At 40.0% G+C, this 26056-nt stretch overlaps 2 protein-coding genes across 2 annotated transcripts; one reads left to right on the top strand and one right to left on the bottom strand.

The window, feature by feature from the left end:
- Positions 1-689: 689 nt before the first annotated feature.
- LOC117470554 lies at positions 690-7932 on the bottom strand. The gene is made up of 3 exons (XM_034115375.1): positions 5226-7932; positions 3830-5110; positions 690-742 (listed from the first exon to the last, which is right to left on the bottom strand). Exons 1-3 carry the CDS (start codon positions 7930-7932, stop codon positions 690-692), a joined length of 4041 nt encoding a protein of 1346 aa, XP_033971266.1.
- An 11836-nt stretch (positions 7933-19768) lies between these two features.
- LOC117470500 (coiled-coil domain-containing protein 106-like) lies at positions 19769-25796 on the top strand. Its single transcript, XM_034115297.1, has 4 exons — positions 19769-19882; positions 21039-21188; positions 23651-23917; positions 25537-25796. Exons 2-4 carry the CDS (start codon positions 21059-21061, stop codon positions 25728-25730), a joined length of 591 nt encoding a protein of 196 aa, XP_033971188.1. The 5' UTR covers positions 19769-19882; positions 21039-21058; the 3' UTR covers positions 25731-25796.
- Positions 25797-26056: the final 260 nt, after the last annotated feature.

Raw genomic sequence — 26056 nt, 5'->3', positions numbered from 1 at the left:
TTGACAAACATCATATGTGTAATTCATGGCACAATTCAAACGGGATCGAAAGATAAGTTTTCTCTCCCCATTGACTTCAATGCATAACTTTTCCGGAATAAGGTCCCATACCCTGGAAGTAAGTGGGAGGGACTTCGCCACTCTATAACACAACGGCATCCATCTTGTGATCTAATGTTATTTCACACATACTCAACAACAAACAAATAAAATGGATGCCGTTTATTGTTCAAAGACTAGAAATAAACAAGACAGTAGAAAATATACATGTTGAATTTAACACGGTATTATATATATATATATAAAATATACACTTACATATATAAATATATGACGGACGGAATATTAATATTAAATACTGAACAGATTATATTGATATAATCTGTTCCCCCGTCTCACATAATTTACATTACTGTTGTTGTAGAGAAATTATTTCTGATTTGAGTTACATTTTGAAAGTACAAGCCAGTGAATTAATCTATTTGTTTTCTTTTTTTTTACCATTTTATGGACATTCCCGTGAAGGAGCTGCACAAGAGGAGGGGTGACCCCGGCAGGACGAACCCACACACCCAGAAGTCCTTCAGGGAGCAGCTTGCAAAATAAATGGTTGAGTTTTCTGGAGACCCTGCAGCAGGACCACCCCGCCCACCAACCCCCACACCATCACTGACATGCATGCCCGAGCATTATGGGGAAGATGCCACCACGGTCAGGAGGTACTGCAGGAAGTGCTCTGATGCTGGCAGCAGAAGGGTGAAGACACCTGTGTACTTCAGGAAGTGTCAGGTCCCTCTGTGCTTCACTCCCAAAAAGAACTGTTTCAGGGCATGGCATGACTTACTGCAATAATACCATAACATTCAGGGTTGGTTTGTATAAAGTTTTGAGAGTTTTTATCACCCAATTTTTTTTTTTACCTAAAGTGTGGTGTTATTGTGTTAGTGCTAACATTCTTTTATATAAATCTGCTCCAGTTGGAGTCAAATGTTTCCTATGTTTCCTAATTTTTATTGTGCAAGTAAACATGCATCTCATGCAAAGAGGGAACTTCCCACACACCCACACACACACACACACACCCCACACACACACTTAAATATATTTTTTTATTTTTTTTTATTTTACAATAATTTTACAATCTTTTTATTTATTTTTTTATTTATTTTTTAATTTTTTATGGAATGAATACCTATAGTGATGATTCAATGTTATAAAATGATTTTTACTGTCTGGTACCTGAAAAAGGTCAAATGGCACTGATGGAACCAGACGTGCCCAAATGTGCCCAAAGCTTAGTCCGCCTGGACTGTTTTTCCCTAAACCTCTCTAAAAAGGTCAATTTTCACTTGTTTTGCCTCAATCTTGATACAGGGTACTTATTATTAGTTATACTTTGAATTCCCAAAGCTTTCAGGCTACTAACCCATCATTCAAGGGTGGTTTTCACTATAAGTAATGGGTTTTTTTTAGGCAGAGGTAAGAATTTACACTTTTTTACTATGTTCCATCTGAATTTTCTCTGACACAGAAACATCTATATTGATTCTGACACTTCTACATCCAACTCACAGATGTAACATTGCTTTGAGAAAAAAGATTATTAATTTAACCCTTTTAGAAGTGAAGTTAAAGTCATTTGTTCTGGGCATGTCATTTTCGAGCCTGAAACCTGAAAAACAGGCTTGGGGCTTAACAGGTTAATGTTTCATTCTTTTAAACAACATAGTTACAAGACACGCCATACCTTACGCAAACTTATATTTAAAAAAAAAATGAAAAACAGAGGCAAAGACAAGACAGGATCTAATAAATAAAATAGAAATATATAATAAAAATACATTAAATGAAATAAAATTCACATATCTATATTATGTTTTAGGATTGTGCTTGGATTTTTTTACATTTATTTATAATGAGAAAACCAGTGTACCTGGACAAAACCCAACTTTAGCTTATTTTACAATCTATTAGTGTGACGACCATTCCATTACTATCCCACCTCTTCCTTCAGTGTCTCTGTGTAGCTGCTCAGAGTAGAGTTGAAGAGATGTGTACTGGTGAAATGTAGTAACACAGATTATATACTGCAAAAAGGTAGGTGCATTGTGGAAGATTGTTTAAGAACATTTAATAAAAGAGATCAATATTAACCAATTCAAGCAATACATTTTAAAAAGGCCTTATATTGTATGTTCTGTTCTTTCATATTTTCCATCTTACTTTCATTTAGTTTTGTAATACAAACCAGATTATCAGCTTTAAAAGCGCTGGTAGCAATCAGCATGCATGAGATGATTGATATGTCTGCCTTTTTCTAAAACATAATATTTGATTCGATACTCATTAATGTTGAAATATACTCAAGTAGTGGAATTTAGCTTTTAATTTTTATTTGCACAAATAAATAAAAAAATTAAAGTATTCAAACGGATTGTGATTGGGAAATATAGAAATACAGAAAATATATATAACAACTCTGGCAGCAGCTAGAATCCGAACCATGTCAAACTCAATTTCATCATTAACATTAAGGGGCTTTCTGTTTAGGGTCTGGGCCCCTATTTGAAAGCTTCAGATGGCCTATCTGGGGGGTTTCACATATCTATATTATGTTTTAGGATTGTGCTTGGATTTTTTTACATTTATTTATAATGCAGGAGAAAACCAGTGTACCTGGACAAAACCCAATTTTAGCTTATTTTAGGATTGTGCTTGGATTTTTTTACATTTATTTATAATGCAGGAGAAAACCAGTGTACCTGGACAAAACCCTTAGCTTATTTTACAATCTATTAGTGTGACGACCCCTTCCCTAGATTTGAATTGTGATCAATGGAAGTCATGGGTTGCTCTTTCTGTGAGCTTTTCCTAAAAGATGTGATAGGAGGACCTTGACAGAAACCATCTGGCCGTGCGTCTGCATTACTGGCATTAAAATGTCTGAAAAAGGAAACCACTCTCTTTCTCATTCGCTGAAAAACATTTCGCCTCTTTGGTAATCCTGTGTGCGTTTTGTCGACATCGCCCTGATCAGTAGGTGTGATGGCGGCTGCAGCACCATCGTTGGAATTAGGTGTGGACTTGTTGTGTGTTGTGTCAATATTGGACTTCCCTAGATTTGAATTGTGAGCAATGGAAGTCATGGGTTGCTCTTTCTGTAAGCTTTTCCTAAAAGATGTGATAGGAGGATCTTGACAGAAACCATCTGGCCGTGCGTCTGCATTACTGGCATTAAAATGTCTGAAAAAGGAAACCACTCTCTTTCTCATTCGCTGAAAAACATTTCGCCTCTTTGGTAATCCTGTGCGCGTTTTGTCGACATCGCCCTGATCAGTAGGTGTGATGGCGGCTGCAGCACCATCGTTGGAATTAGGTGTGGACTTGTTGTGTGTTGTGTCAATATTGGACTTCCCTAGATTTGAATTGTGAGCAATGGAAGTCATGGGTTGCTCTTTCTGTGAGCTTTTCCTAAAAGATGTGATAGGAGGACCTTGACAGAAACCATCTGGCCGTGCGTCTGCATTACTGGCATTAAAATGTCTGAAAAAGGAAACCACTCTCTTTCTCATTCGCTGAAAAACATTTCGCCTCTTTGGTAATCCTGTGCGCGTTTTGTCGACATCGCCCTGATCAGTAGGTGTGATGGCGGCTGCAGCACCATCGTTGGAATTAGGTGTGGACTTGTTGTGTGTTGTGTCAATATTGGACTTCCCTAGATTTGAATTGTGAGCAATGGAAGTCATGGGTTGCTCTTTCTGTGAGCTTTTCCTAAAAGATGTGATAGGAGGATCTTGACAGAAACCATCTGGCCGTGCGTCTGCATTACAGGAGATTTCCATGTCTTTCTCTCCACCACTCGAGTCAGTTTCATAATTATTGACAGGAACATCCGATGCATCAGAATGGTCCAGTCTGCAGATGGTCATCCACCTAACAGCATCTGTTACATAAGGGCTGCAGTCCAGGTCCTCCTCCAGGTGACCCATTGTTACAAAGCTGTGAGTCAGGGCTTGCTCGGGTGTGATTCGTGAGTTAGCATCCAGGTCAAATAACCGTTTAAGCAGTTGTACAAAGGCCATCCTGTCTTTCAACTCAACTCTGCCCTTTTCCTCTACGTAATCCTCAAATGCTTCATCCAAACTTGAATACTGGTCTAAAGCATGCTCTGAAATGTCGGACTCGACACCGGTTCCTTCCTTGTACTCCTCTGGCGTTTTAAATCTCCACTCTGGACTATTTTTCCGTTCCCTAATGAAGTACTTGGAGGAGAACTTTCCAGCATTTAGCAAGTGGTCTCCTGGTTGGCCAATAAGATGGCAAATTACTTTCATAATACAGTATGTTGAGCTGTCAGGGAAGAGGTGATCAGCAATATACATCTCTGTAATAATACATCCCAGTGACCACATGTCTATGGCCTCAGAAATGGGGAGGCCCAAGTTCACCTCTGGAGCTCTGTATTGTTGAAGTTGCTTTTCTGTTCCAATTTCTACTTCAGATGTTGGGATGGCCTCACCAAAGTCGATCAATTTAATCCTAAAGGGCTGATTCTGGTGGTTCACAAGCATGATGTTGTCATGTTTAAGGTCTGAATGAATGATGCCAATGCTCTTCAGGGCTTTGAATGCTACAAGTAGCTGCTGTGTGATTGGACGGATTTCATTAAGCGTATATGCTTTCTGTCTGTTAACCATAAAGTCCAAAAGGCTCTGATCCAACATCTCAAATGCGAGGCAAGAAACGTCTCCGAAAAAGAAATTGTCAATACATCTTATAAGGTTGTTCTTCTCTGGGTCAAGCTTCCTGATTTTTTCTAGCATTCTCACTTCTTCAACTTGATCTTCACTGTCTTTGTGAATCTTAATGGCTATAATCTCTGAGGTTTTTAGGTTGACACATTTTGCAACCTTGCCAAATCCTCCTTCTCCAATAAAGTCCAATACTCGATAGTCTGCAGACTTGCTGGAGATTACGTCTTCTTTCTCTACCTGAAATGTTTCAGAATTGTTTGAAACATCAGATGAATCTGAATGGTCCAGGGTCCAGATGCTTGACAAGCTACCTACTTCGTTTACAAAAGAGCTGCAGCCCAGGTCCTCGGACTTCCCTAGATTTGAATTGTGAGCAATGGAAGTCATGGGTTTGCTCTTTCTGTGAGCTTTTCCTAAAAGATGTGATAGGAGGATCTTGACAGAAACCATCTGGCCGTGCGTCTGCATTACAGGAGATTTCCATGTCTTTCTCTCCACCACTCGAGTCAGTTTCGTAATTATTGACAGGAACATCCGATGCATCAGAATGGTCCAGTCTGCAGATGGTCATCCACCTAACAGCATCTGTTACATAAGGGCTGCAGTCCAGGTCCTCCTCCAGGTGACCCATTGTTACAAAGCTGTGAGTCAGGGCTTGCTCGGGTGTGATTCGTGAGTTAGCATCCAGGTCAAATAACCATTTAAGCAGTTGTACAAAGGCCATCCTGTCTTTCAACTCAACTCTGCCCTTTTCCTCTACGTAATCCTCAAATGCTTCATCCAAACTTGAATACTGGTCTAAAGCATGCTCTGAAATGTCGGACTCGACACCGGTTCCTTCCTTGTACTCCTCTGGCGTTTTAAATCTCCACTCTGGACTATTTTTCCGTTCCCTAATGAAGTACTCGGAGGAGAACTTTCCAGCATTTAGCAAGTGGTCTCCTGGTTGGCCAATAAGATGGCAAATTACTTTCATAATACAGTATGTTGAGCTGTCAGGGAAGAGGTGATCAGCAATATACATCTCTGTAATAATACATCCCAGTGACCACATGTCTATGGCCTCAGAAATGGGGAGGCCCAAGTTCACCTCTGGAGCTCTGTATTGTTGAAGTTGCTTTTCTGTTCCAATTTCTACTTCAGATGTTGGGATGGCCTCACCAAAGTCGATCAATTTAATCCTAAAGGGCTGATTCTGGTGGTTCACAAGCATGATGTTGTCATGTTTAAGGTCTGAATGAATGATGCCAATGCTCTTCAGGGCTTTGAATGCTACAAGTAGCTGCTGTGTGATTGGACGGATTTCATTAAGCGTATATGCTTTCTGTCTGTTAACCATAAAGTCCAAAAGGCTCTGATCCAACATCTCAAATGCGAGGCAAGAAACGTCTCCGAAAAAGAAATTGTCAATACATCTTATAAGGTTGTTCTTCTCTGGGTCAAGCTTCCTGATTTTTTCTAGCATTCTCACTTCTTCAACTTGATCTTCACTGTCTTTGTGAATCTTAATGGCTATAATCTCTGAGGTTTTTAGGTTGACACATTTTGCAACCTTGCCAAATCCTCCTTCTCCAATAAAGTCCAATACTCGATAGTCTGCAGACTTGCTGGAGATTACGTCTTCTTTCTCTACCTGAAATGTTTCAGAATTGTTTGAAACATCAGATGAATCTGAATGGTCCAGGGTCCAGATGCTTGACAAGCTACCTACTTCGTTTACAAAAGAGCTGCAGCCCAGGTCCTCGGACTTCCCTAGATTTGAATTGTGAGCAATGGAAGTCATGGGTTGCTCTTTCTGTGAGCTTTTCCTAAAAGATGTGATAGGAGGATCTTGACAGAAACCATCTGGCCGTGCGTCTGCATTACAGGAGATTTCCATGTCTTTCTCTCCACCACTCGAGTCAGTTTCGTAATTATTGACAGGAACATCCGATGCATCAGAATGGTCCAGTCTGCAGATGGTCATCCACCTAACAGCATCTGTTACATAAGGGCTGCAGTCCAGGTCCTCCTCCAGGTGACCCATTGTTACAAAGCTGTGAGTCAGGGCTTGCTCGGGTGTGATCCGTGAGTTAGCATCCAGGTCAAATAACCATTTAAGCAGTTGTACAAAGGCCATCCTGTCTTTCAACTCAACTCTGCCCTTTTCCTCTACGTAATCCTCAAATGCTTCATCCAAACTTGAGTACTGGTCTAAAGCATGCTCTGAAATGTCGGACTCGACACCGGTTCCTTCCTTGTACTCCTCTGGCGTTTTAAATCTCCACTCTGGACTATTTTTCCGTTCCCTAATGAAGTACTCGGAGGAGAACTTTCCAGCATTTAGCAAGTGGTCTCCTGGTTGGCCAATAAGATGGCAAATTACTTTCATAATACAGTATGTTGAGCTGTCAGGGAAGAGGTGATCAGCAATATACATCTCTGTAATAATACATCCCAGTGACCACATGTCTATGGCCTCAGAAATGGGGAGGCCCAAGTTCACCTCTGGAGCTCTGTATTGTTGAAGTTGCATTTCTGTTCCAATTTCTACTTCAGATGTTGGGATGGCCTCACCAAAGTCGATCAATTTAATCCTAAAGGGCTGATTCTGGTGGTTCACAAGCATGATGTTGTCATGTTTAAGGTCTGAATGAATGATGCCAATGCTCTTCAGGGCTTTGAATGCTACAAGTAGCTGCTGTGTGATTGGACGGATTTCATTAAGCGTATATGCTTTCTGTCTGTTAACCATAAAGTCCAAAAGGCTCTGATCCAACATCTCAAATGCGAGGCAAGAAACGTCTCCGAAAAAGAAATTGTCAATACATCTTATAAGGTTGTTCTTCTCTGGGTCAAGCTTCCTGATTTTTTCTAGCATTCTCACTTCTTCAACTTGATCTTCACTGTCTTTGTGAATCTTAATGGCTATAATCTCTGAGGTTTTTAGGTTGACACATTTTGCAACCTTGCCAAATCCTCCTTCTCCAATAAAGTCCAATACTCGATAGTCTGCAGACTTGCTGGAGATTACGTCTTCTTTCTCTACCTGAAATGTTTCAGAATTGTTTGAAACATCAGATGAATCTGAATGGTCCAGGGTCCAGATGCTTGACAAGCTACCTACTTCGTTTACAAAAGAGCTGCAGCCCAGGTCCTCGGACTTCCCTAGATTTGAATTGTGAGCAATGGAAGTCATGGGTTGCTCTTTCTGTGAGCTTTTCCTAAAAGATGTGATAGGAGGATCTTGACAGAAACCATCTGGCCGTGCGTCTGCATTACAGGAGATTTCCATGTCTTTCTCTCCACCACTCGAGTCAGTTTTATTGATTTTCTCTACCTGAAATGTTTCAGACATTTTTGCTATAAAAGGTTCTTCAATGCTCTCTAAATTGAGTCGATTTAAAGTGGATTCCTTTGTCCTACACTGAATGTACCCAAATGTGATTCTTCCTGTAGGCATTTGGAATGTGACATCATTGTGAGTTCAAGGCAATACAACGCATCAAAGTGAACAGCATTCTAAGCATGACATCATCATGACTCCAAAGGATCAAGCCAATAGGATTCGAAATATATTCAAATGACATAAATATGATGACATCATCAACACAGATCCAAATGATTTTTAAATGTATCTTTTACAATAAAAAAAACAACAATATATTCCTGTTGTCCAATCCAATTTCTTTAGAAAAAAAGTTTGTTTTGTCATGCCAAAAATCCTGTCACTGAGACAGAGTACCACAGCTCCTTACTGCTTACAATACAAAAAACAATCAGTATTTAAATAACGCCTTATTTTAAATACATACAAAAAATAAAGATTATTCACTTAAAATCATCAGCTTGATCCAATCACTTTTGGTTTCTTCTTTACATTGCAGAATAAGTCTAAGAGCTTATTCTCGATTTTGAGCCTTGATTTCATTTTTGAAAAACAATGAACACTGTCACAAAATCAGCCGTTCTTTGCACAAATGTCTTTAAACTGCGTACCTCAGAATAATTCATTCCACTTTCCAGTGATGATCGACCCGACCCAGTCCCCCATGGTTGTTTTTGTGAACGGCATAGAGTGGTGAGGTGACGAGTCCTAAAACCCGGAAGTGAGTTAGCATTTTACCACTCGTAAAGATCCCTCGTCTCAGAGCCAATGGGATTTCTCCATAGGATTTTGGAAAAGAGCTGGAAATAAGGTCTGTGGTTGAGACACATTGAAGAGACGGATCACGTTTTGTTCTACGACATTAAATACATCAGCAGTGGTGATTTTTGAAGAGTTTACGTGTCTGAAAAACAATGGTTGTTAACAAGTGGCTGAATAGGACTACAGAAGTTGTGGAGGACATTGTAGGTCATTACACCGAACACGTAAACACTCCCGCTAAGTTTGTTTGCCCTGTTCTGCTTGAAAGCAAGTCCCTGCCTCCTGCAAACTGTTCAAACAAACAATTCAACTTGTTCAATTTTGAATCTGTATTTTTGAATATCGATCTTAAGTCGGCGTGACGTTGAAGTCCCTGCTGTAGTTCGTTATAGCATAACGTTAGCATTTTGCTTCTGGCGATTAGATTTATGATAAGAAAATTATAAAAGTAGGGTAGACATGTGGAGATTACTTCCGGGTAAATACGTCATCCCTGCACCACTCTACTGGGTGTTTCTCAATCGCGAGTAAAGCTGCTGCAGAGCCACTATTTCAAGCATACTACGTCATCGAGTGCCGCCGAAGTACTGTTCCAATCTCCAGCATACTTGGAAATCTACCGAGCCCGGCGTACTCCGTTTGGAGAAATATCGAGGCTGCACATGAGTAGACTCCGCGGTCTTAAAATCCCCACAATGCTTTGCGCACGGACCAATTTCCAAAATCTGTAGCGAAAGATGTAAGGCGGGGCCTCTCATATGACACACACCTGCACACTTGCTAGCCTGTTCCACTCTTTATTTTCCAAATGTCAGGAAGTATTCTTGACTCGCTTCTGAAGCAAGATGCTCGGCAGACATGTGCTACCAAGCAAGCGTACTCACGATTGAGAAACACCCTATAGAGTCGGGCAGGGATGACGTATTTACCCGGAAGTAAGCTGCGCATGGGTTCCATCGACAAAAAAACAATGGGATTTCTCCATAGAATTTTGGAATATTGTAAAAAAATAAGATCTGTGGAAAACGAACCTGTAAGTGCATGTTTTGTTCAGCCGGATAATTTCCACATGTCTGCCCTACATTTATAATTTTCAAATCATAAATCTAATCGCCAGAAGCAAAAGGCTAACGTTACGAAGATTTTTTTTAAATATTGAAGTTAAAAGCATCAATCTGGTGCACTTTGAGAGCAAAATGAAGAGATCTATGGATACATCTCTCAACACCCATATATGTAATATGAAACAGAACTTTAACAGATTTACTATTTCTTTATGGATATTTTACTAATCACTCCCCTTTTAAACTGTATTCTTGTTTTACTGTCATATAGAATTTCATAACTGTTTTTCCTTTATTCTCTTGTTTTTTTTAGAACTATAATGATCGTATGAAGGTGTGCCTCGGAAATAATCTTTTGAATAATTTGTGACCAAACCGTTTGAGACCCACTGAGATAATTTAGACTAAAGTTAACTATCTAAACACTCAGAGAGACCTATAGCTCACCTGAGTCTCTCAGTCTGAGAGGAAAGGACTCTCCTCCAGCTTGTTGTGGAACAAACAGCTCCTTATGTCCATTAGTGCAGCTAGCTAACCAGATGCTAACAACACGGTCCTCCCCTGCTGGCACCGGTCAACACGTTCTCACTCTCTCTCGCTCTCTCTCTCTCGCTCAATCACACTAAATGCGTGCAACTCTCTGATTGGTCTGGTGTCTTGCCTCTGTTGCATTCACCGAACACGGGAAATTACAATCCTGCCGTCCTCTCTAGTGTCATGATGAGGTTCAAGTAAAGCACGGTTAATGTATTATATTATTGAGGGACAATTGTCCAGGGCTACAAAAAAAACATTTGGGCCTTTAAGGCCAGGCGACGCCACTGATCATTATAGTTATTAAAAAATAAGAGAATAAATGAAAAACAGGTATGAAATACTATACTGTAGACAAAGAATACAGTTTAAAAGGGGAGTGATTAGTAAATATCCATAAAGAAAAAGTACATCTGTTTACAGTTCTGTTTCATATGGGTGTTGAGAGATGTAGGCTATACATAGATCTCTTAATTTTGCTTTCAAAGTGCACCAGATTGATGCATTTAACTTCAATATTTAAAACAAATCTTCCCCGGGGAGCATGCCCCCGGACCCTCCTAGAGGAGGTTATAGGTCCACCCCCCACCTAAAACATGTTCACATGGATAGGATACTAAATACATTTGCACACTTTTTATATGGTGGCCTATGGCCATATGTTTCTGTTTTGGTGGTCGTGCCACAACCGTGCATGTATGCACAAGTCATACAGTAGGTGCGCTATAAAATAGCACTACACCCCTGCAATGTGTGTGAAAGACAATAAACTTTACAGCATGTTTTGAAATTGAAGTTGCGTTGGTGTTTTTGTGTTGGTTGTTGACGGCAGTGTGCAGGGCCGTCCCTCCCTACAGGCTGATCATGCAGACTGCATGGGGCCTCACCTTGCGGAGGGGGCCTCATCTTGCGGGGGTAGCCTCAACTGAGCCGCAAATGCGTCTCAAATGCCTATGCGCTTATGCGGCGCAATTATACCCCTTTCACACCAACGCAACTCCGGTTCAAGCTCCGTGCTAGAGCTTTTCAGGTTCAGAACCGGTACTTCGGTTTAGCTCCGGCTCTTTTCACACCGCTCAGAGCCCGACTGGTGCTGCCGCTGCTGCGTCATGACGTCACAGTTTACGTCGCTGATTTTCACCCCAACGGAGCTCACCTCACAACAACAACGGGTCGATGATCGTGTTGCTTTTAATCATACGAAGCCAGATTAAATTAAATAACGACTTCTCCAACCTTATACTTTTCTCCAGAGTGCCGTGGTTCATTGTTTATTAATGTGTTTCAGCGGCATTTACCGACCGCTGCAGTGCTGCTGCTCTTCCATGAGTGTATTCTCCCGTTAGCTCCGGGTTAGCTCACACGGCTCTAAAGTATTCACTGTCTGACTGTCACACAAGCAGCTGATACATATCCCCAGTTCCCCTTAAGTGAATGTGTGTCAGTCTGAATTGACGCTGTTTGGCATCACAACGCTGTTATGAAAGTTTCTCTGGTATAACATGAGTGATGTTAGCATAGCAACCGAAGCTAAACTGACTACTTGCTAAGCCGTTTTCTACAGGCACTTTTTACCGGCGTATTTTTCATTATGATTCTACTTTTGATAGTCGGACATGACAACCTGTGCAGCCCATGTATTGATTCCATCCGATAGCTGCTATAATAACAAACAAAACGTCTGCCTGAATGCTCTCCACAATGATCAATGACAGCGAACGGATGGTCAAAGTAAGGTACAAATAAACAGAATCACACGAAGCCTGGTTAGTGTTGCCTGACTTTATAAAGCGTGTTTTTTTTTTACAAGTGTGTGGTTGCGTTCTAGTCACTTTGCTCAGCACTACTGCTTGTTACAACTTTTATTTGCCGTACTCGCCTTAACTGTTAGCTCAGGTTAATCTCGCCCCCCTCCGACGTAAGCGTGACGTATGCGGTTCTTGCTTCTAGACGGACAACTTTTTGGTGCTCGAAACGAACCGGATTCCGGAGCTTAGAGGCTGCTCCGCTGCGGTGTGAACAGGAAAACCCGGTGCTTTTCAAGCACCAGCACCGAACCGGCCCCGAAACACCGTTGGTGTGAACTCCGGTTCAAGCTCCGTGCTAGAGCTTTTCAGGTTCAGAACCGGTACTTCGGTTTAGCTCCGGCTCTTTTCACACCGCTCAGAGCCCGACTGGTGCTGTCGCTGCTGCGTCATGACGTCACAGTTTACGTCGCTGATTTTCTCCCCAACGGAGCTCATCTCACAACAACAACGGGCCGGGGACTGCGTTGCTTTTAATCATATGAAGCCAGATTTGTGCAATTTGAAATCAACTTGAATATTTCCATTTCTTATTAATCAGATTATTAATTAAAAAATGGGTAACACTTTATTTTGATAGTCCATAGTTAACACTCTATAAGTCATCAGTTGATATTCAACAGACATTCAACAACACTGTTTCAACAGACAAGTAACATGCATTCAACTAACTGCCAGTAGAATATAAGGTACATCTCAAGGTTGATTTATAGATTGTACAAAAAGTGTCTGTTGACTGTCAACATGTTTTTTGCAACAGGTTATTAACCGATATTCAACGTTACTATCTGTAGATTCTGTCAACATCTTCAAAATTGACAATCAACTACTCAAAATCTATCTGTCAGTTGAAAGTCAACAGGGTCATGTCGACTATCTGTTGATAATCTGTTGAGAGTCAAGATGTCAACTAAAGATTACATTAACCATTAGTTGATGATCAACAGATAAGTAACTTTAGAGTTTAGTTGACTATTACATTAAGCATTAGTTGATGATCAACAGATAAGTAACTTTAGAGTTTAGTTGACTATCTGTTGATTGTCAACTAATCTAGAGTTGACTATCAGTATACTTTTAGTAGGTTCTCCACTAAGCGTTTGTAGGCATGTGTTAGGACTATCCAATTAAAGTGAAAAACAGTTGAGAACAATAGAAAGTCTATAACCTATCAACAGAACACATACAGTCATCCACTAATTATATGCAACAGACATGGGAATAAAGCGAAATCTTTTGCACAACTGATCACAAACACTGGATAACTGAAGTCAATACCAGGCTATAAAGCACAGTAGAACAAACATTATACACAGCATATCAGAGAAAGAAAGCTATTTTATTTTAATAATACACTACAAGTAAAAACACTGAACAGTTGTGAACCACATTCAATCCTACTAAAATCCTACATCTAAACGTAATTATTAACAGGTCGCAAAAATAGAATGCAAAAATAGAATACAAAAAGGCTTAACAGTTTGCCTAAAACTGCAGGGCATGGTAGTTTTTCTCACTTTGGGATTGACCATACACAGCATATCAGAGAAAGAAAGCTTTTTTGTTTTAAAGCTCCCATGTCATGCTTTTCCGGTTATTACCCGTCCCCTTGTGTGTTATGAAGGTTTTTATGCATGTAAACGGTGTGCAGAGTCAAAACCCTCAAAGTACACCCTGTAGCGAGTAAAACTCTAACACAGAAAATACCTCCCCAAAACGCCTCGTTGGAGATACGTCACTGCCCATTTGATTCTTCCGGGTACCGCCTGATGTCATGCGGTACCCGGAACGAAATGGACCAATCCCGAAGAGCTATGGCCACACCAGCAGCGGCGTGTTCCTCCTCCAGAGGTTCGAAGAACCGGCATTTCACAGACGAAAGCTTCCAAAACATTGCCCAGTTTGAGGCCGGATATGCACAGCTTGTTTGGACCGTTTGGAGCAGGGGAAGATCTGGGTATACAACCTGTAAGTTTGCATTGTTATTTGTGTATTTATCAAACAAGACTGTTTAAATGTGTAAACTGTGTTGGACTGCTAAGCCATTGACACAGTGCTAACTAAGTTGCTAGAGTTTCCATATATCAACTCTAATATCAGCAGATGGCCTTGCATACATGTATCTCATAGCAGGAGAATGTCTGCATTCACACACAAAATACCTATTGACAGTATACTCCGGGTGATTTGCCGGTCAGTCGCGAAACGTAATTACATTATAGCTGGCGTAGCGATCTAACACACGGAGCTAGAGCTAGTTTCGGTCAGAAAAACATTTTTGTGATGCTACGTTGCTAGCGTTTAAATATATCAACTACAATGTCAGCAGATGGCCTTACATGTTGTCATGGCAGGAGAATGTCTGCAGTCACACACACGGAATACTCATACAGTATACTGTACTGTGATTTACCGTACATTGTGACCGTACATATACTGCATGTAGCTAACGAGGCTAGCTGTATGCTAGCGCAAAACAATGTATTCATGCAAGTTACATTGTATGGTAGCAGAATACCCGTATACGATTGCAATTATAAACACGTTATTGCTAGCCTAATATGAACCACTAGCTTTTGTTCATAGTAGTTTTATTACACTGCATTATAGTTGCCTTTCCTCCAAGCTAACGTTCATATCGTGTTAGCTACCAAGGTAAACAAAGCTAGGTTAGCATATTAGCAGGCAAGCTGTTCATTACACAACTACTACTAACGAATCTAAAACAACTAAGTTTCTCTAATATTTTGTGATTTGCATTTGATTTCGTCCAGCCAGATCCTGGCGGACAATCCATGACGTGCTAAAAGGCACTTCTACTACTACTGAGGCGTCGTGCTAAAAGGCACCGCACAGTCGGTGCGCAGGCAAGATGCAAGGAGGAGGAATGGATGATATACCGTGTATATATGTATATTTATGTTCATTTTGTACATTTCTAAAAATAAAGTTTAATGGAAATACTTAGTAGGCCTATCCTTTCTTCCCTGAATTCATATATAGCAAACCATGATTTGATTTCTCATCAAACAGTAGTAGTTTATAACGGGTAAAAATAACTTACTCTTTGTTATGAGCGGCTCGTAGGCCACAAAGACAAGGAGACATACACGAGTTTACAAAACCACGGCACATTTATTGTGATAAATGCAGAGATAGGTGGTTGAGAGGATCGCAGAGTTAGTCTTCCTGCAGCCGCTTTGGAGAGAGACTGGGGCCGTAGTGTCCGGAGGTGTCCGTGATCGTGCTGATTAGCCTCTTCAGCTCCACCCCATCGTAAGACAAAGGCCCTGGGGCCGTCACACTCTTCTATAACAACAGTTAAAAATATATATGTATATAAAATATACGGCTGTGCCGACGCCATGATAAGACTGATGTTACGCTGAGAGCAGCCGGGAAAAGCACTGTTAGACATGGGCGCAGCCTCTCTGGTGGTTGACTAATCAGAACGAGTGGCCGAGCTGACCAATCGGAGCACACTAGGCTCACAGGGAGGGGGGGGCAAGAGCTCCAACGAGTCGTTTAGTGGAGAAAATGAATACTGCTGAATACACATGCTTGACAGAGATGCTGTATGCGAAACCAATGTGAGTTTGGAAAATTGCACAGTATAAATCTATTTTAGTATAGCTCAACAATGTAATTATGATCAGTGGAAATGGCCATGACATGGGCCCTTTAAGAATATACTACAAGTAAAAAAAACTGAACAGTTGTGAAATGGTAAAAAATAAAGTTTGAAACACATTATCTACCAGCTGGTAGTCATACCAGGCAAACGAAAAAAAATCACTGCACTGCAGATTTGTACAGTTTAATAACTATAAATACAATTTTATTTTGCTGTGTTCAGGACGTTTATGGGCGTCAGCAAAGAGCCTTTGGGCCCAATGTGTGGGTCTAACCCCCAGCCAATTACCAGGGTGTAAAGCTCGATCAGTTAACAACACTAATTAGGCTACAGAAAGGTCCTAAACTTATCTGTGGTTACCATTCCCTATGTCCTTGATAAGTCTTCCAAGTACACCATGTTTATAGGTTCTTGCTAACCAGTAGGTCCACTCTATGAAGGAGAGCTGTTTTTTCAAGGTTTTCTCAGAACGATTCCCCCGCATACGCCAAACTTCCCTCTTGTATGTCTGCCATGCTCTCTCAATATTTTGTGTATGTAGTCCTGTTTGTGGATCAACATAATTCTGGCTGTGGTTGACCCTGACATGCCTGTAGCCCTCCTGGGAAAGACTGGCATATGCTCTCCACTCATCACTCACAACAAGACTTTGAGGCTTGACATGCTTCTTGATGATGGGAACAAGGGTCTCCTTGTTTCTTCTCTTTACAAGGCGAAGAATGGGACGTCTGCTTGCAGCTTTGATCTCGAGTATACCAAACACCCACGATCTCTTTCTTCTCCAGGTGTTACCAAAGCGTCCTCTTCCATACTACCAAAAAACAGTATAAAAAAGTTTTTTAAAAAAACAGTGTGAATATTATTACAAAATAATCTCTTGACTTTATGTTTAATCAATCTATTGTTAGTCAGGTGTAATTACCTTTTCATCTAAATCTGTTTTAAATTCCTTATAACACAGTAAACATGCTTACAAAATGATTTGCTGGAAATGGATAATCTTCTCAAGGTCTAACCCTAAGGTTATCTTTTTTCTCCTCGACAGTTCATGAATTTGTGCTTTTATTTGTGTCACTATGACCACATTAGGAACCAGAAAATCTTGACTGAAATTGATTGAAAACAATTACCAAATCTTGTGACACTGCAATGCAATTCAATTTAGTCTTGACTCTGGCTTTGTGTGAATATTTAATTATTTATTCATTATGTATGTAATGTTTGAGTTAGGAACACCTGTTCCTGTTTTATTTGACTAATATATAAGATAGATACAGAAGCCTAATGCATTCACTTGAGGAAAAAAAGGTTATTCACGAGAACCTTTCCTGAAACAGAAAACGTTTATTTCTCACGTGTATGCATTACGCTTCCGTAAATAAACCCTCTTTAGGTTAAACAAATACAATAAAATGAGTATATCACATTTCACATAATCACATTTTTCATCAACGTTTTTTATTAACTGATTGACAGCTTTGGGGAGAGTGATATTCATTTCTGCCATTTCTTTTGTATATCCTATCTATGACTCTCCCCTCCCACCCACTCTCTATATCTATCCTAAATTATGATTCACATAATGATGTAAGCTCTTTTAGGTTATAGAAAATGTAACACATTTAGTCAGGTGTATTGCACATTTAAATTATATTACCTTGCGTTTGTGGCAGAATTTGCTCTCATCAATGTGGACAAGGACATTAACTCCACCGACTTTCTGCTTCTTTTTCTTTTGGTGCTTTCCCAGGCTTTTTACACAGATTCTTCTGAGTTTCTTTGACATCATGGAAAGTGTTGCTGAGCTCTTTGCAATGCCATCTTGAAGCATGTCAACTTGCCGTAGATGCAAACCCTGGGCAAATCTATCAAGGATTAACACAAATAATGAAATAAGGACAGTGCATTTCCCAAAGAAGAAAACATTTCTTTGATCAAGATATAAGTCACGAAGCATAATTTATACCGAGTATATTGTATTTGGGCCATTAGTTTTTTAACTAGCATCAATAACAAGCCATCCTGTCAATCAACCATCCTGTACAGGGCTGACTAAAACTGATGCTCATTGCAACACAGTGTCACATCTGGTTGTATAGATATAATCACCACCATACTCTTCTGTCAGAAGCCCACACTTATGATTTATAAGAAATCCTAATGCTTGAAAGCAGAAAAAATTAATACTTAAGAGCAGAAAAACAAATATGGTCAACTTACAACATGATGAAATTAGCAAGAGCCAAAAGTCAAGTCAGAGAGTTTTTTTGTTACTGTAACATATCTGGCCAATCAAGGCAGGTTATATGACAGGATATGCTTTTGTAATATTCTTTCAGATTGACCATACATCCATGCCACCATAAATTATGATAACAGCATGTGCTGTAGTGCAAATGTACTCCATATACTCAAATGCACTCTACACATAGGCTACTGTAATCTATCAAATACTGTAATAAGATAATACCTTTGCATTGCTTACCTATGGATGTACTTCATCCATGCGAATAAACTGCAGTGTGATTGTGAGAAAAGTGACTTTGTCCTAACACTTCTCCTCAAACGTCCACATCTTTTACGTCGGCATTCCCTGTAAATTGCAGGACATCAAATTGTATGATAAACTGAACATTTTCTATGTGTGTGTTACGCACACATACACACTAAGTTGGATATATAAGTAATTCAAATAACAGCAGCTTATGTAAAAACCATGCTGTTTATGCAAGTAAGCCTAGTTCATGTCAGTGTCATTATCTATACTATACGCTGAAATAAATATCTTGTAACATTAGTTAGCTGGCAACTTGTCTAAATTGTATCTTGCCTCCATGGGTAGCTGAGGGAGAGAGAACAAAATGTACATCCTAGAGGCCTCCTCACACTTGATATCTTAATTTTGTCCATATACAATCCCCACATGTTAATATTTGGTATTACAGCACTTGAAGTTAATTGACAAGGGCATTGACATTTGTGCATATTTCTTGTAGGTGTGTTCCAAAATAACAAAAATCTGCCAAGAATTTAATGTACCGCCATAGACATTAATTTGTGAATTGCTTATCCGGGCCTTCTGGTTCCTTCCTATAGCAATCCATGGTTCTGTGTGAACATGCCCTCTAGGTAAGCTAACTTAATATTAGAAAACAATGTAGCAGAAGAATGCCCTATTCCTACCTACAGCCGATTGCATAACAAAATATGGGGCCCTTTAGTTTGCAAGCATTTTATTCTTACCAGATGTGATGGTCCTTGGTCTGGGAGGAGACCATCTTCATTTTGTGGCGGCAGTTTTTGCATTTCAATTTGCGTTTCAACAAGCCAATCGTTTGCAACCATTTTATTAATTTTAAAGTTGATTTTTTAGTTTCTTTAACATAAACTGTTCTCAAAAGTTTTCTCTCCAGTGAAGCCATATAGCATTAGCCAGCCGTCGGACCGAGCTAGTAACTGACTGTTGGTCAATTTATCTACTAAGACATCCCAAAAATTGAAAACTGGCGCACTTTCATTTCATTGGCTGGAGAACTTATGGGATACGCTTGATTTAGATATAAACACCTCCCGGGACCAGCGTTATATGTACAGTCTATGGTGTTGGCAGAGGTTGACACGTGACTAAATGATATTCACCAAGCACTTCTACTGCCTGATTGGTCTACTGCACAAGTGCGCCCTTGGATTTCAGATGTTTTGGTCGTCGAGATGGTAAGTGTCAACTTCCTTAGGTAACATTGTCTTTTTTTAGAAAGCAGTCCTTATTACTTGCATGTGAACCAATATTGGTATCTCACTTTTATTTTCAGCATCGAAATGGCATTTTTCTCAGGTGCATTCAGTAACCCGCCCCTCATCTGGCAACGGGAGCAGTGCCGTGGGTCCCGTGCATTGTACCCGGGCAAAGTCACGGAGAGCGATTAATGAGGCAGTAGGAGGCGATTCCATACAAGAAAGTGGTAAGTTGGGTTTATAAATGTCAAAGTAGTTGACGTTAGTGTGCTAACTTCACACTCTAGATAGCCTATGTGAACTATCCTGACAAACTACCACTAACTTTATTAGCTAAGTGATATGCATGTTAAATAACCGATATGCATGTTAAGTTAACATGCATATCGGTAAGGTTAACATTGTTAACCCTACCTACCAGCAAAGCTAACGACTTATAGCCATAGACACGGTCTTAGGAAAAAGCTAATATAACAACTAAAGTTATCCTTACTGGAGCAGCAGGGCTAATGGTTCATATAGAAGGTTCCTTGGTAGCTCAAACAGAATGCTAGCTAACATGCTTAGTTTGAATCTTCTCCTTAATGAGACCCGCAGGATCGCGGCCGACTTTACTGTCTTTAAGCGGCTGTACCGGGCTCGGTTTTGAAGCTGGTAATGATGACATCATATGAAAGTAGATGACCTAATGGCATCCAATGGTACCAACCACGTGATGCTAGCTTGTCGGCAATGGGGCTAAAAAACATTCTACATTTTGGAGGGAAAAAACTGACATGGCAATTTCCACAGGGTTTCCTTGACCTCTCACTTCAAGATATCTGTTTGAAAATGGGTTCTATGGGTACCCACAAGTCTCTCCTTTACAGACATAGGCCTACCCACTTTATGATAATCACATGCAGTTTTGGGCAAAAAACCGTTTTTTTACATGCAGTATAATGTGTTAATTACGCCTTTTCATAATGGTGTATTTGAATATTTCTGCATATTGGGGGTCCCTATACAGTCTTGGAATTGCATTAATTGGGTTAGACTGTAAAGCTGAGACTCTTGTGGATCCAATGAGCTCAGTTGTATTAATGTGTGATGATGTTAGTCCCCATAGTAGTCATTTCATAGTGAGACCATGTTTTGAAACTTGACATCAATGTATAAAATTAGATGTTGTGACATCTAGGATAATCACAGCCTCATGAAACTGTTCAACCACAAACTAGAGACATTTAGAGAATGTGTAGCTTTCCTAGGTATATTGACAATAAGGGGGTTTCTGAGCAGTTCCAGAACAGAAGTACTGAAACATGTGAAACGTTTTTTATACCAAATCATCGCCTTAGCCTTCTGACCAGTATTCCTAATTTGTCATGTCCTATTTTGCAGCTGGTAACGTGGAAAGTAGTATGCTTGTCAAGCAGCATATTGTATGGAGAAAGAAGGCTGAGATGCTCCAGTCTCGGGTGGATGAGCTAGAGGAGGAAAATGGCAGACTCAAGCAGCAGCTTGAGGCCAAGAACTCTATACAAGAGCAAGGTTTGTACAGGTGGAGCAAAGTTTTACATTAGGGCTCTCCAGAACCTGTGTGGCTTCAAAATAATTATGGCGCAGTATACCACAACAGTATTTCAGCTATTATTGAATATTATTGCCAGCCTTTCAATATTATTTTTTCTCAAGTAACTATTTTTGATTTGGCGTTATATTTTTACATTTAGTGCATGTAGATATTTAGCTGGACAATGTGTAGGATCACTAATGGCGTGTGTCCATATAGCGTTTTTCACTGAAAGAAAACTGCTGGCAGGGCGCTTGGGAGCACTTCATCAAAGTACTACCACTGCACATGGGTTTGTTTTTATGACAGTATCTTGACAGCATATCATCGCCCCTTTGCTTTTACCTATAGAGTGGCGAAGTCCCTCCCCTTCCGGTTGAGCCCCATGGGACCTTATTTCGGAAAAGTTATGCATTGAAGTCAATGGAGAGAGAAAGATTATCTTTCGATCCCGTTTGAATTGTGCCACGAATTACACATATGATGTTTGTCAATTTAAAAGATAATTTTGCAAGTCAAAAAAAAAAAAAAAATGTGCCGTAAAACTGTGAAGTAACACATTTGTTGTGTGAAACGCTAAATGAACTACATCCCCTGGTCAACCACACACGTCACCAAGATGGCCGTCACTACTGTCTTGTCAACAAACGATTGACTATCACCACAATGAAACACGTCCTGAAGAATGTCATGCAAAGCTGCCTGCCTGCCTTCCTTTGATTCTCTCTGAACTGCCTGGTCGTTTAATGTTTAATGTCAACCATTTGTGCAGATAGCATGAAGTAGAAAAGATCGCCGATGCTAACGTTAGCGTTAGCATTTCTCCCCCGGAATTAAATGGTGTATTATAGAATGATCACACCGGTGACAGTACTATTCAAAGGGTTCACGAAATATGACTACTACTCTTACTGTTTAACATTTTGGGTTACTTCATGTTACTTCATGTTAAGGCTAATAAAAATGACAAGGCTGTAATGCTAACTAACGTGCTAGCTACTAGCTAGGTAGCTAACTTGATCAAGCCACTCCTGGTCGTTTCATCAGACGGGAAGCAAAAGAACGAGCAAGACCCATTGCTGGTATAATAACAACCTGGTACTAAGCACACAGGCATCTTGTTAAAGTTATCTTATCTTAGCCAGCGCCATATAGATAGATTATATCTATATTGCGCTGATCTTAGGTATCTGAATGGTGGAGGTAAACAATTGTGACATCACTTACGCGACTCTGGGATTTGTAGTCTTTCTAGTTACGTATTTTTCATAGTCTTATATTTCAACAGTTTTACGACAAACTGTGACTTTTTTGACATGGAAATGATTTTTTAAGTTTGACAAACATCATATGTGTAATTCATGGCACAATTCAAACGGGATCGAAAGATAAGTTTTCTCTCCCCATTGACTTCAATGCATAACTTTTCCGGAATAAGGTCCCATACCCCGGAAGTAAGTGGGAGGGACTTCGCCACTCTATTTGGGCTACTATCAATTGCATTTAAAACTGTATAGCCTCCTATTGGCTGCTGCTTTATGTGCATCTTTTGAATTGCAAACAAAAATGGCTGCCTCGCCATCTATTTTTTTATTTATTCATTTATTTATCAGGGACAGTGCACATTGATAAACATTACTGTAAATGTGCCAGAGTTAGCCAAGAGGCTATTTTTCATCCGTAGTCCCATGACATGTACTTTCTACATTTATAGGTCTCTGCTCAGTGTTATACAAAGGGGTTTGTAGTTTGTTATTGATATTCAGGCAGAGCACTGCAAATGTATTTTTGCATTATAAATCAAACTCTTGAAATGTTCACCAAAAATATTAAAAACAATTTAACAGAGAAAATACAATTTCCCAGGGAATTCAAGTCTCTTATTTGGGCTATAATATTTACAATATTTCAGCTATTGTTGTCATTTTTCAGGAATTCCTTTAGGAATTTAATTAACTTCACTTGTGTATAGGCTGTTGACTGCTGCCTTGTCATAGCATATTGGCTCTCCATTTAAAGATGAATTGGCTTAGACCACATGAGCACTAATTGGTTGGAATTAATGGAAATACACTAATAGTGATAGAAACGTTCTACACAAAGCAGTTTGAAAGTAGCAGACTAATGCATTTTCTCATACACAACTCCCTTTTGTATATATAAAACATAAGACATCCCATCTAAAGTTTTGTGAACATTATTTGTACTTCTGCAATGTCTCTTTATACCCAATCTAACCTCCACCGCATCAATTAGTATGCACTTCATGTACAACCTCAAACCACCTTAGGTTATCAGTTGCTCAAGCTCAGTCACACCAATGTCATTCTGTAATGTTGTATATTGTGATAAAAGCAGACTCCTCTGGCCTTTAGGCGAATCCTTTGTGGGGACTAAACTTAAAGTTTATTTCTGTTTGTCATTTATCATTCATCAACAGATGGGAACTTGGAAGTAATGGCCACTGGAGATAAGGAGCCGCAGGCCATGAGGTTGGACTCCAGCACGGATTCCAGCAACGATTCCAGCACTGACTCAAGCTCTGACTCAAGCTCTGACTCAAGCTCTACCTCTACCTCTGACTCTTCTGATGAGGGAAAGAAGAAAAAGAAGAAAAAGAAGCAGAAGAAGAATGGCAAGAAGAGAAGCAAAAAAGGGAAGAAGGAAAACAAAAAGGCGAAGAGGTCAAAAGGAAAAGGAGAGCGAGGTATAATAAACTAACACACCTGCTGAATGTATTTAGGTATTATGTATTTAGGTTATTATTGTGAGCTTAGTGCTTTATACTGGGTTTGGGGCATACAATCCCATTGACCAATCATCATCACTCTTATCACCAATGTACTCTTCATCGTGCCGGAGTGGTTGGGGTGTAGGTTGAATGAACTAAAATAGAGACACACCACATGCTTACTAGAGGTGTGAATCTTCACTGGCCTCACGATTCGATTTGAATACGGTTCACCTGTCAACGATTCAAATTCCCAACGATCCTCGATGCATCTCAATGTATTGCATCCTCAATTTTCTATATTACTGCACATAGCAAAAAATGTTATCTATTAATACAAGCAGTCAGATAAATCTGAACTCCCTTTTTTATTTAGAAAGTGCTTTCAAAGATCTGACTGTACAGACTTTAATATAAAAGCTTATTTTCAATACCAGTATCTGTGTGAGCCACCTCACATAAACTTAATAAAAACAAAACTTAAATAATTCTGCAGTGTGCTGTAATCTACAAAAATAAGGTTTTCACATAGCAGCTCAGTGTTTCCCTAGGTTGACTGCTTTGGGGGGGGGTGAATGGGCAGGGAGATAACTTTTCAGACTATTCCGGCATCATGTGAATGCAGCACAAAGCCGATGGCATTTACACTGCCTAGCAGCTACGGACCTTCCCTTACTCATAGTTCTTCTACTATGCGATATCTATGAGCGCACAGCGGACGTTTGATTCTGCGGGGAAGTGCAACCAAACAAAAAGTTGGGGATATTTAAACTTTTAGTGGCGAAGCGCAGCCAGAGAGTACCCGCAGCCAATCAGTAAACAGAGTCCTGACACGTTGACCTATGTTATAAAGAATTTCTTCTCGTCTGAAACACATGAACACGCCTCAGAAAAATGTCATCATTGTGGCGATCTGCACTTCGCTGCTGCCTGATGTGAATTTGGCATAACAGAGCAGCTGTTATTGGTAGTGAGAGCAACAAGTTAGTGGACTGCAGATCGTTTGAATGCCGCCTCTCACCTCCGCACACACGGGGTGTGTGTAAAGCTCTGCCCTCGGGGAAACAGAGATCAGAGGAGAGGAGAGAAACTAGCGCAACATAAAATGACAGAACGCAGTAAGACTCTCACTAAGCTGATATGAAACCAAACTCCCGATTTATGTTCTGTCACTGCATCGATGCAGAATCGTACATCGCGATGCATCTTATAAATCGAGAAATGTCCACACCTCTAATGCTCATCTACTATGGCTGTTTGAGCTGAACCTGTAATGAATAATGAAATATAAATAATGTTCTCACCAGTTTTTACCACCAATATGTTTTTTACCAATAAATAGCAAATTATCTAACTAGATTTGCACACTGCGCATACAGGCACACTACCTAGTACCTACTATAAAATACAACACATGTTCTAAAACAAACGGGAAGTCACACACATTCATCCAAGTTGTAGTCCCTTTTCAAGAGAAAATATGTGAGAAACACTATGGCTCACCCTGCAACTAAGACACTGCACACAATACACACCACAACAATTATTGGGGGGCCATAACATTTATTGACATTAATGTATTCTTTATTTTTCAGTGTCTTCCATCTCAGATGTGGTGAGGAGATATCGGCGTGTCCTTAAACTGGTGCAGAGAGGCTTCAGGATGACCAAAGCTTTTAAGAAAGCTCATGTTTCCAGGAATGCTGTGAAAGACACTGCAGCAATTGCTGAAGTATTCCTGGTAGATAAAAGTGTCCTAGACCAGTTTAAGGGTAAAACACACTTTTAAAATTAGCCCAACTCTGTCAGAAGAAAATAGTCGGTGAACTGGCAGAAAAGATAGATGAAATGAAAAGGAACAAACAGCTCATCCCCTTTTCTGTCAGGTAATTCTGAATGTGGGTTGAGCGTTGTTGTTGTTGTGGGGGGGGAAGCTACTTTTGGGAAGTTTTCCTTCTCTAACTCACAGCGGGTATTTTATTAGCTGATGTGTATTCTTAATTTTAAGTTTGTACGCCTACAAAAAAAATATATAAGGGATTGACTGTTTCCACCAGAGGTTTATTCCTGGTATTGTAGAGAAAACTTTAAAATGTAATGTTAATACACAGTTGT

The sequence above is a fragment of the Trematomus bernacchii genome, unplaced genomic scaffold (assembly GCF_902827165.1).
Source record: "Trematomus bernacchii unplaced genomic scaffold, fTreBer1.1, whole genome shotgun sequence".
NCBI lineage: Eukaryota > Metazoa > Chordata > Actinopteri > Perciformes > Nototheniidae > Trematomus > Trematomus bernacchii.
This window is presented reverse-complemented; position numbering and strand designations above follow the sequence as displayed.

Bases quoted from the DNA above. Each gene is read 5' to 3' on its own strand.
- LOC117470554 (XM_034115375.1), bottom strand. From the start codon at position 7,932: ATGACTTCCATTGCTCACAATTCAAATCTAGGGAAGTCCGAGGACCTG. The intron at 5,111-5,225 runs GTAATGCAGACG...ATTCAAATCTAG, and splicing joins GAAAGACATGGAAATCTCCT to GGAAGTCCGAGGACCTGGGC. The intron at 743-3,829 runs GTAATGCAGACG...TTCTGCTGCCAG, and splicing joins GAAAGACATGGAAATCTCCT to CATCAGAGCACTTCCTGCAG.
- LOC117470500 (XM_034115297.1), top strand. From the start codon at position 21,059: ATGCTTGTCAAGCAGCATATTGTATGGAGAAAGAAGGCTGAGATGCTC. The intron at 21,189-23,650 runs GTTTGTACAGGT...ATTCATCAACAG, and splicing joins GAACTCTATACAAGAGCAAG to ATGGGAACTTGGAAGTAATG. The intron at 23,918-25,536 runs GTATAATAAACT...TTTATTTTTCAG, and splicing joins AAAAGGAAAAGGAGAGCGAG to TGTCTTCCATCTCAGATGTG.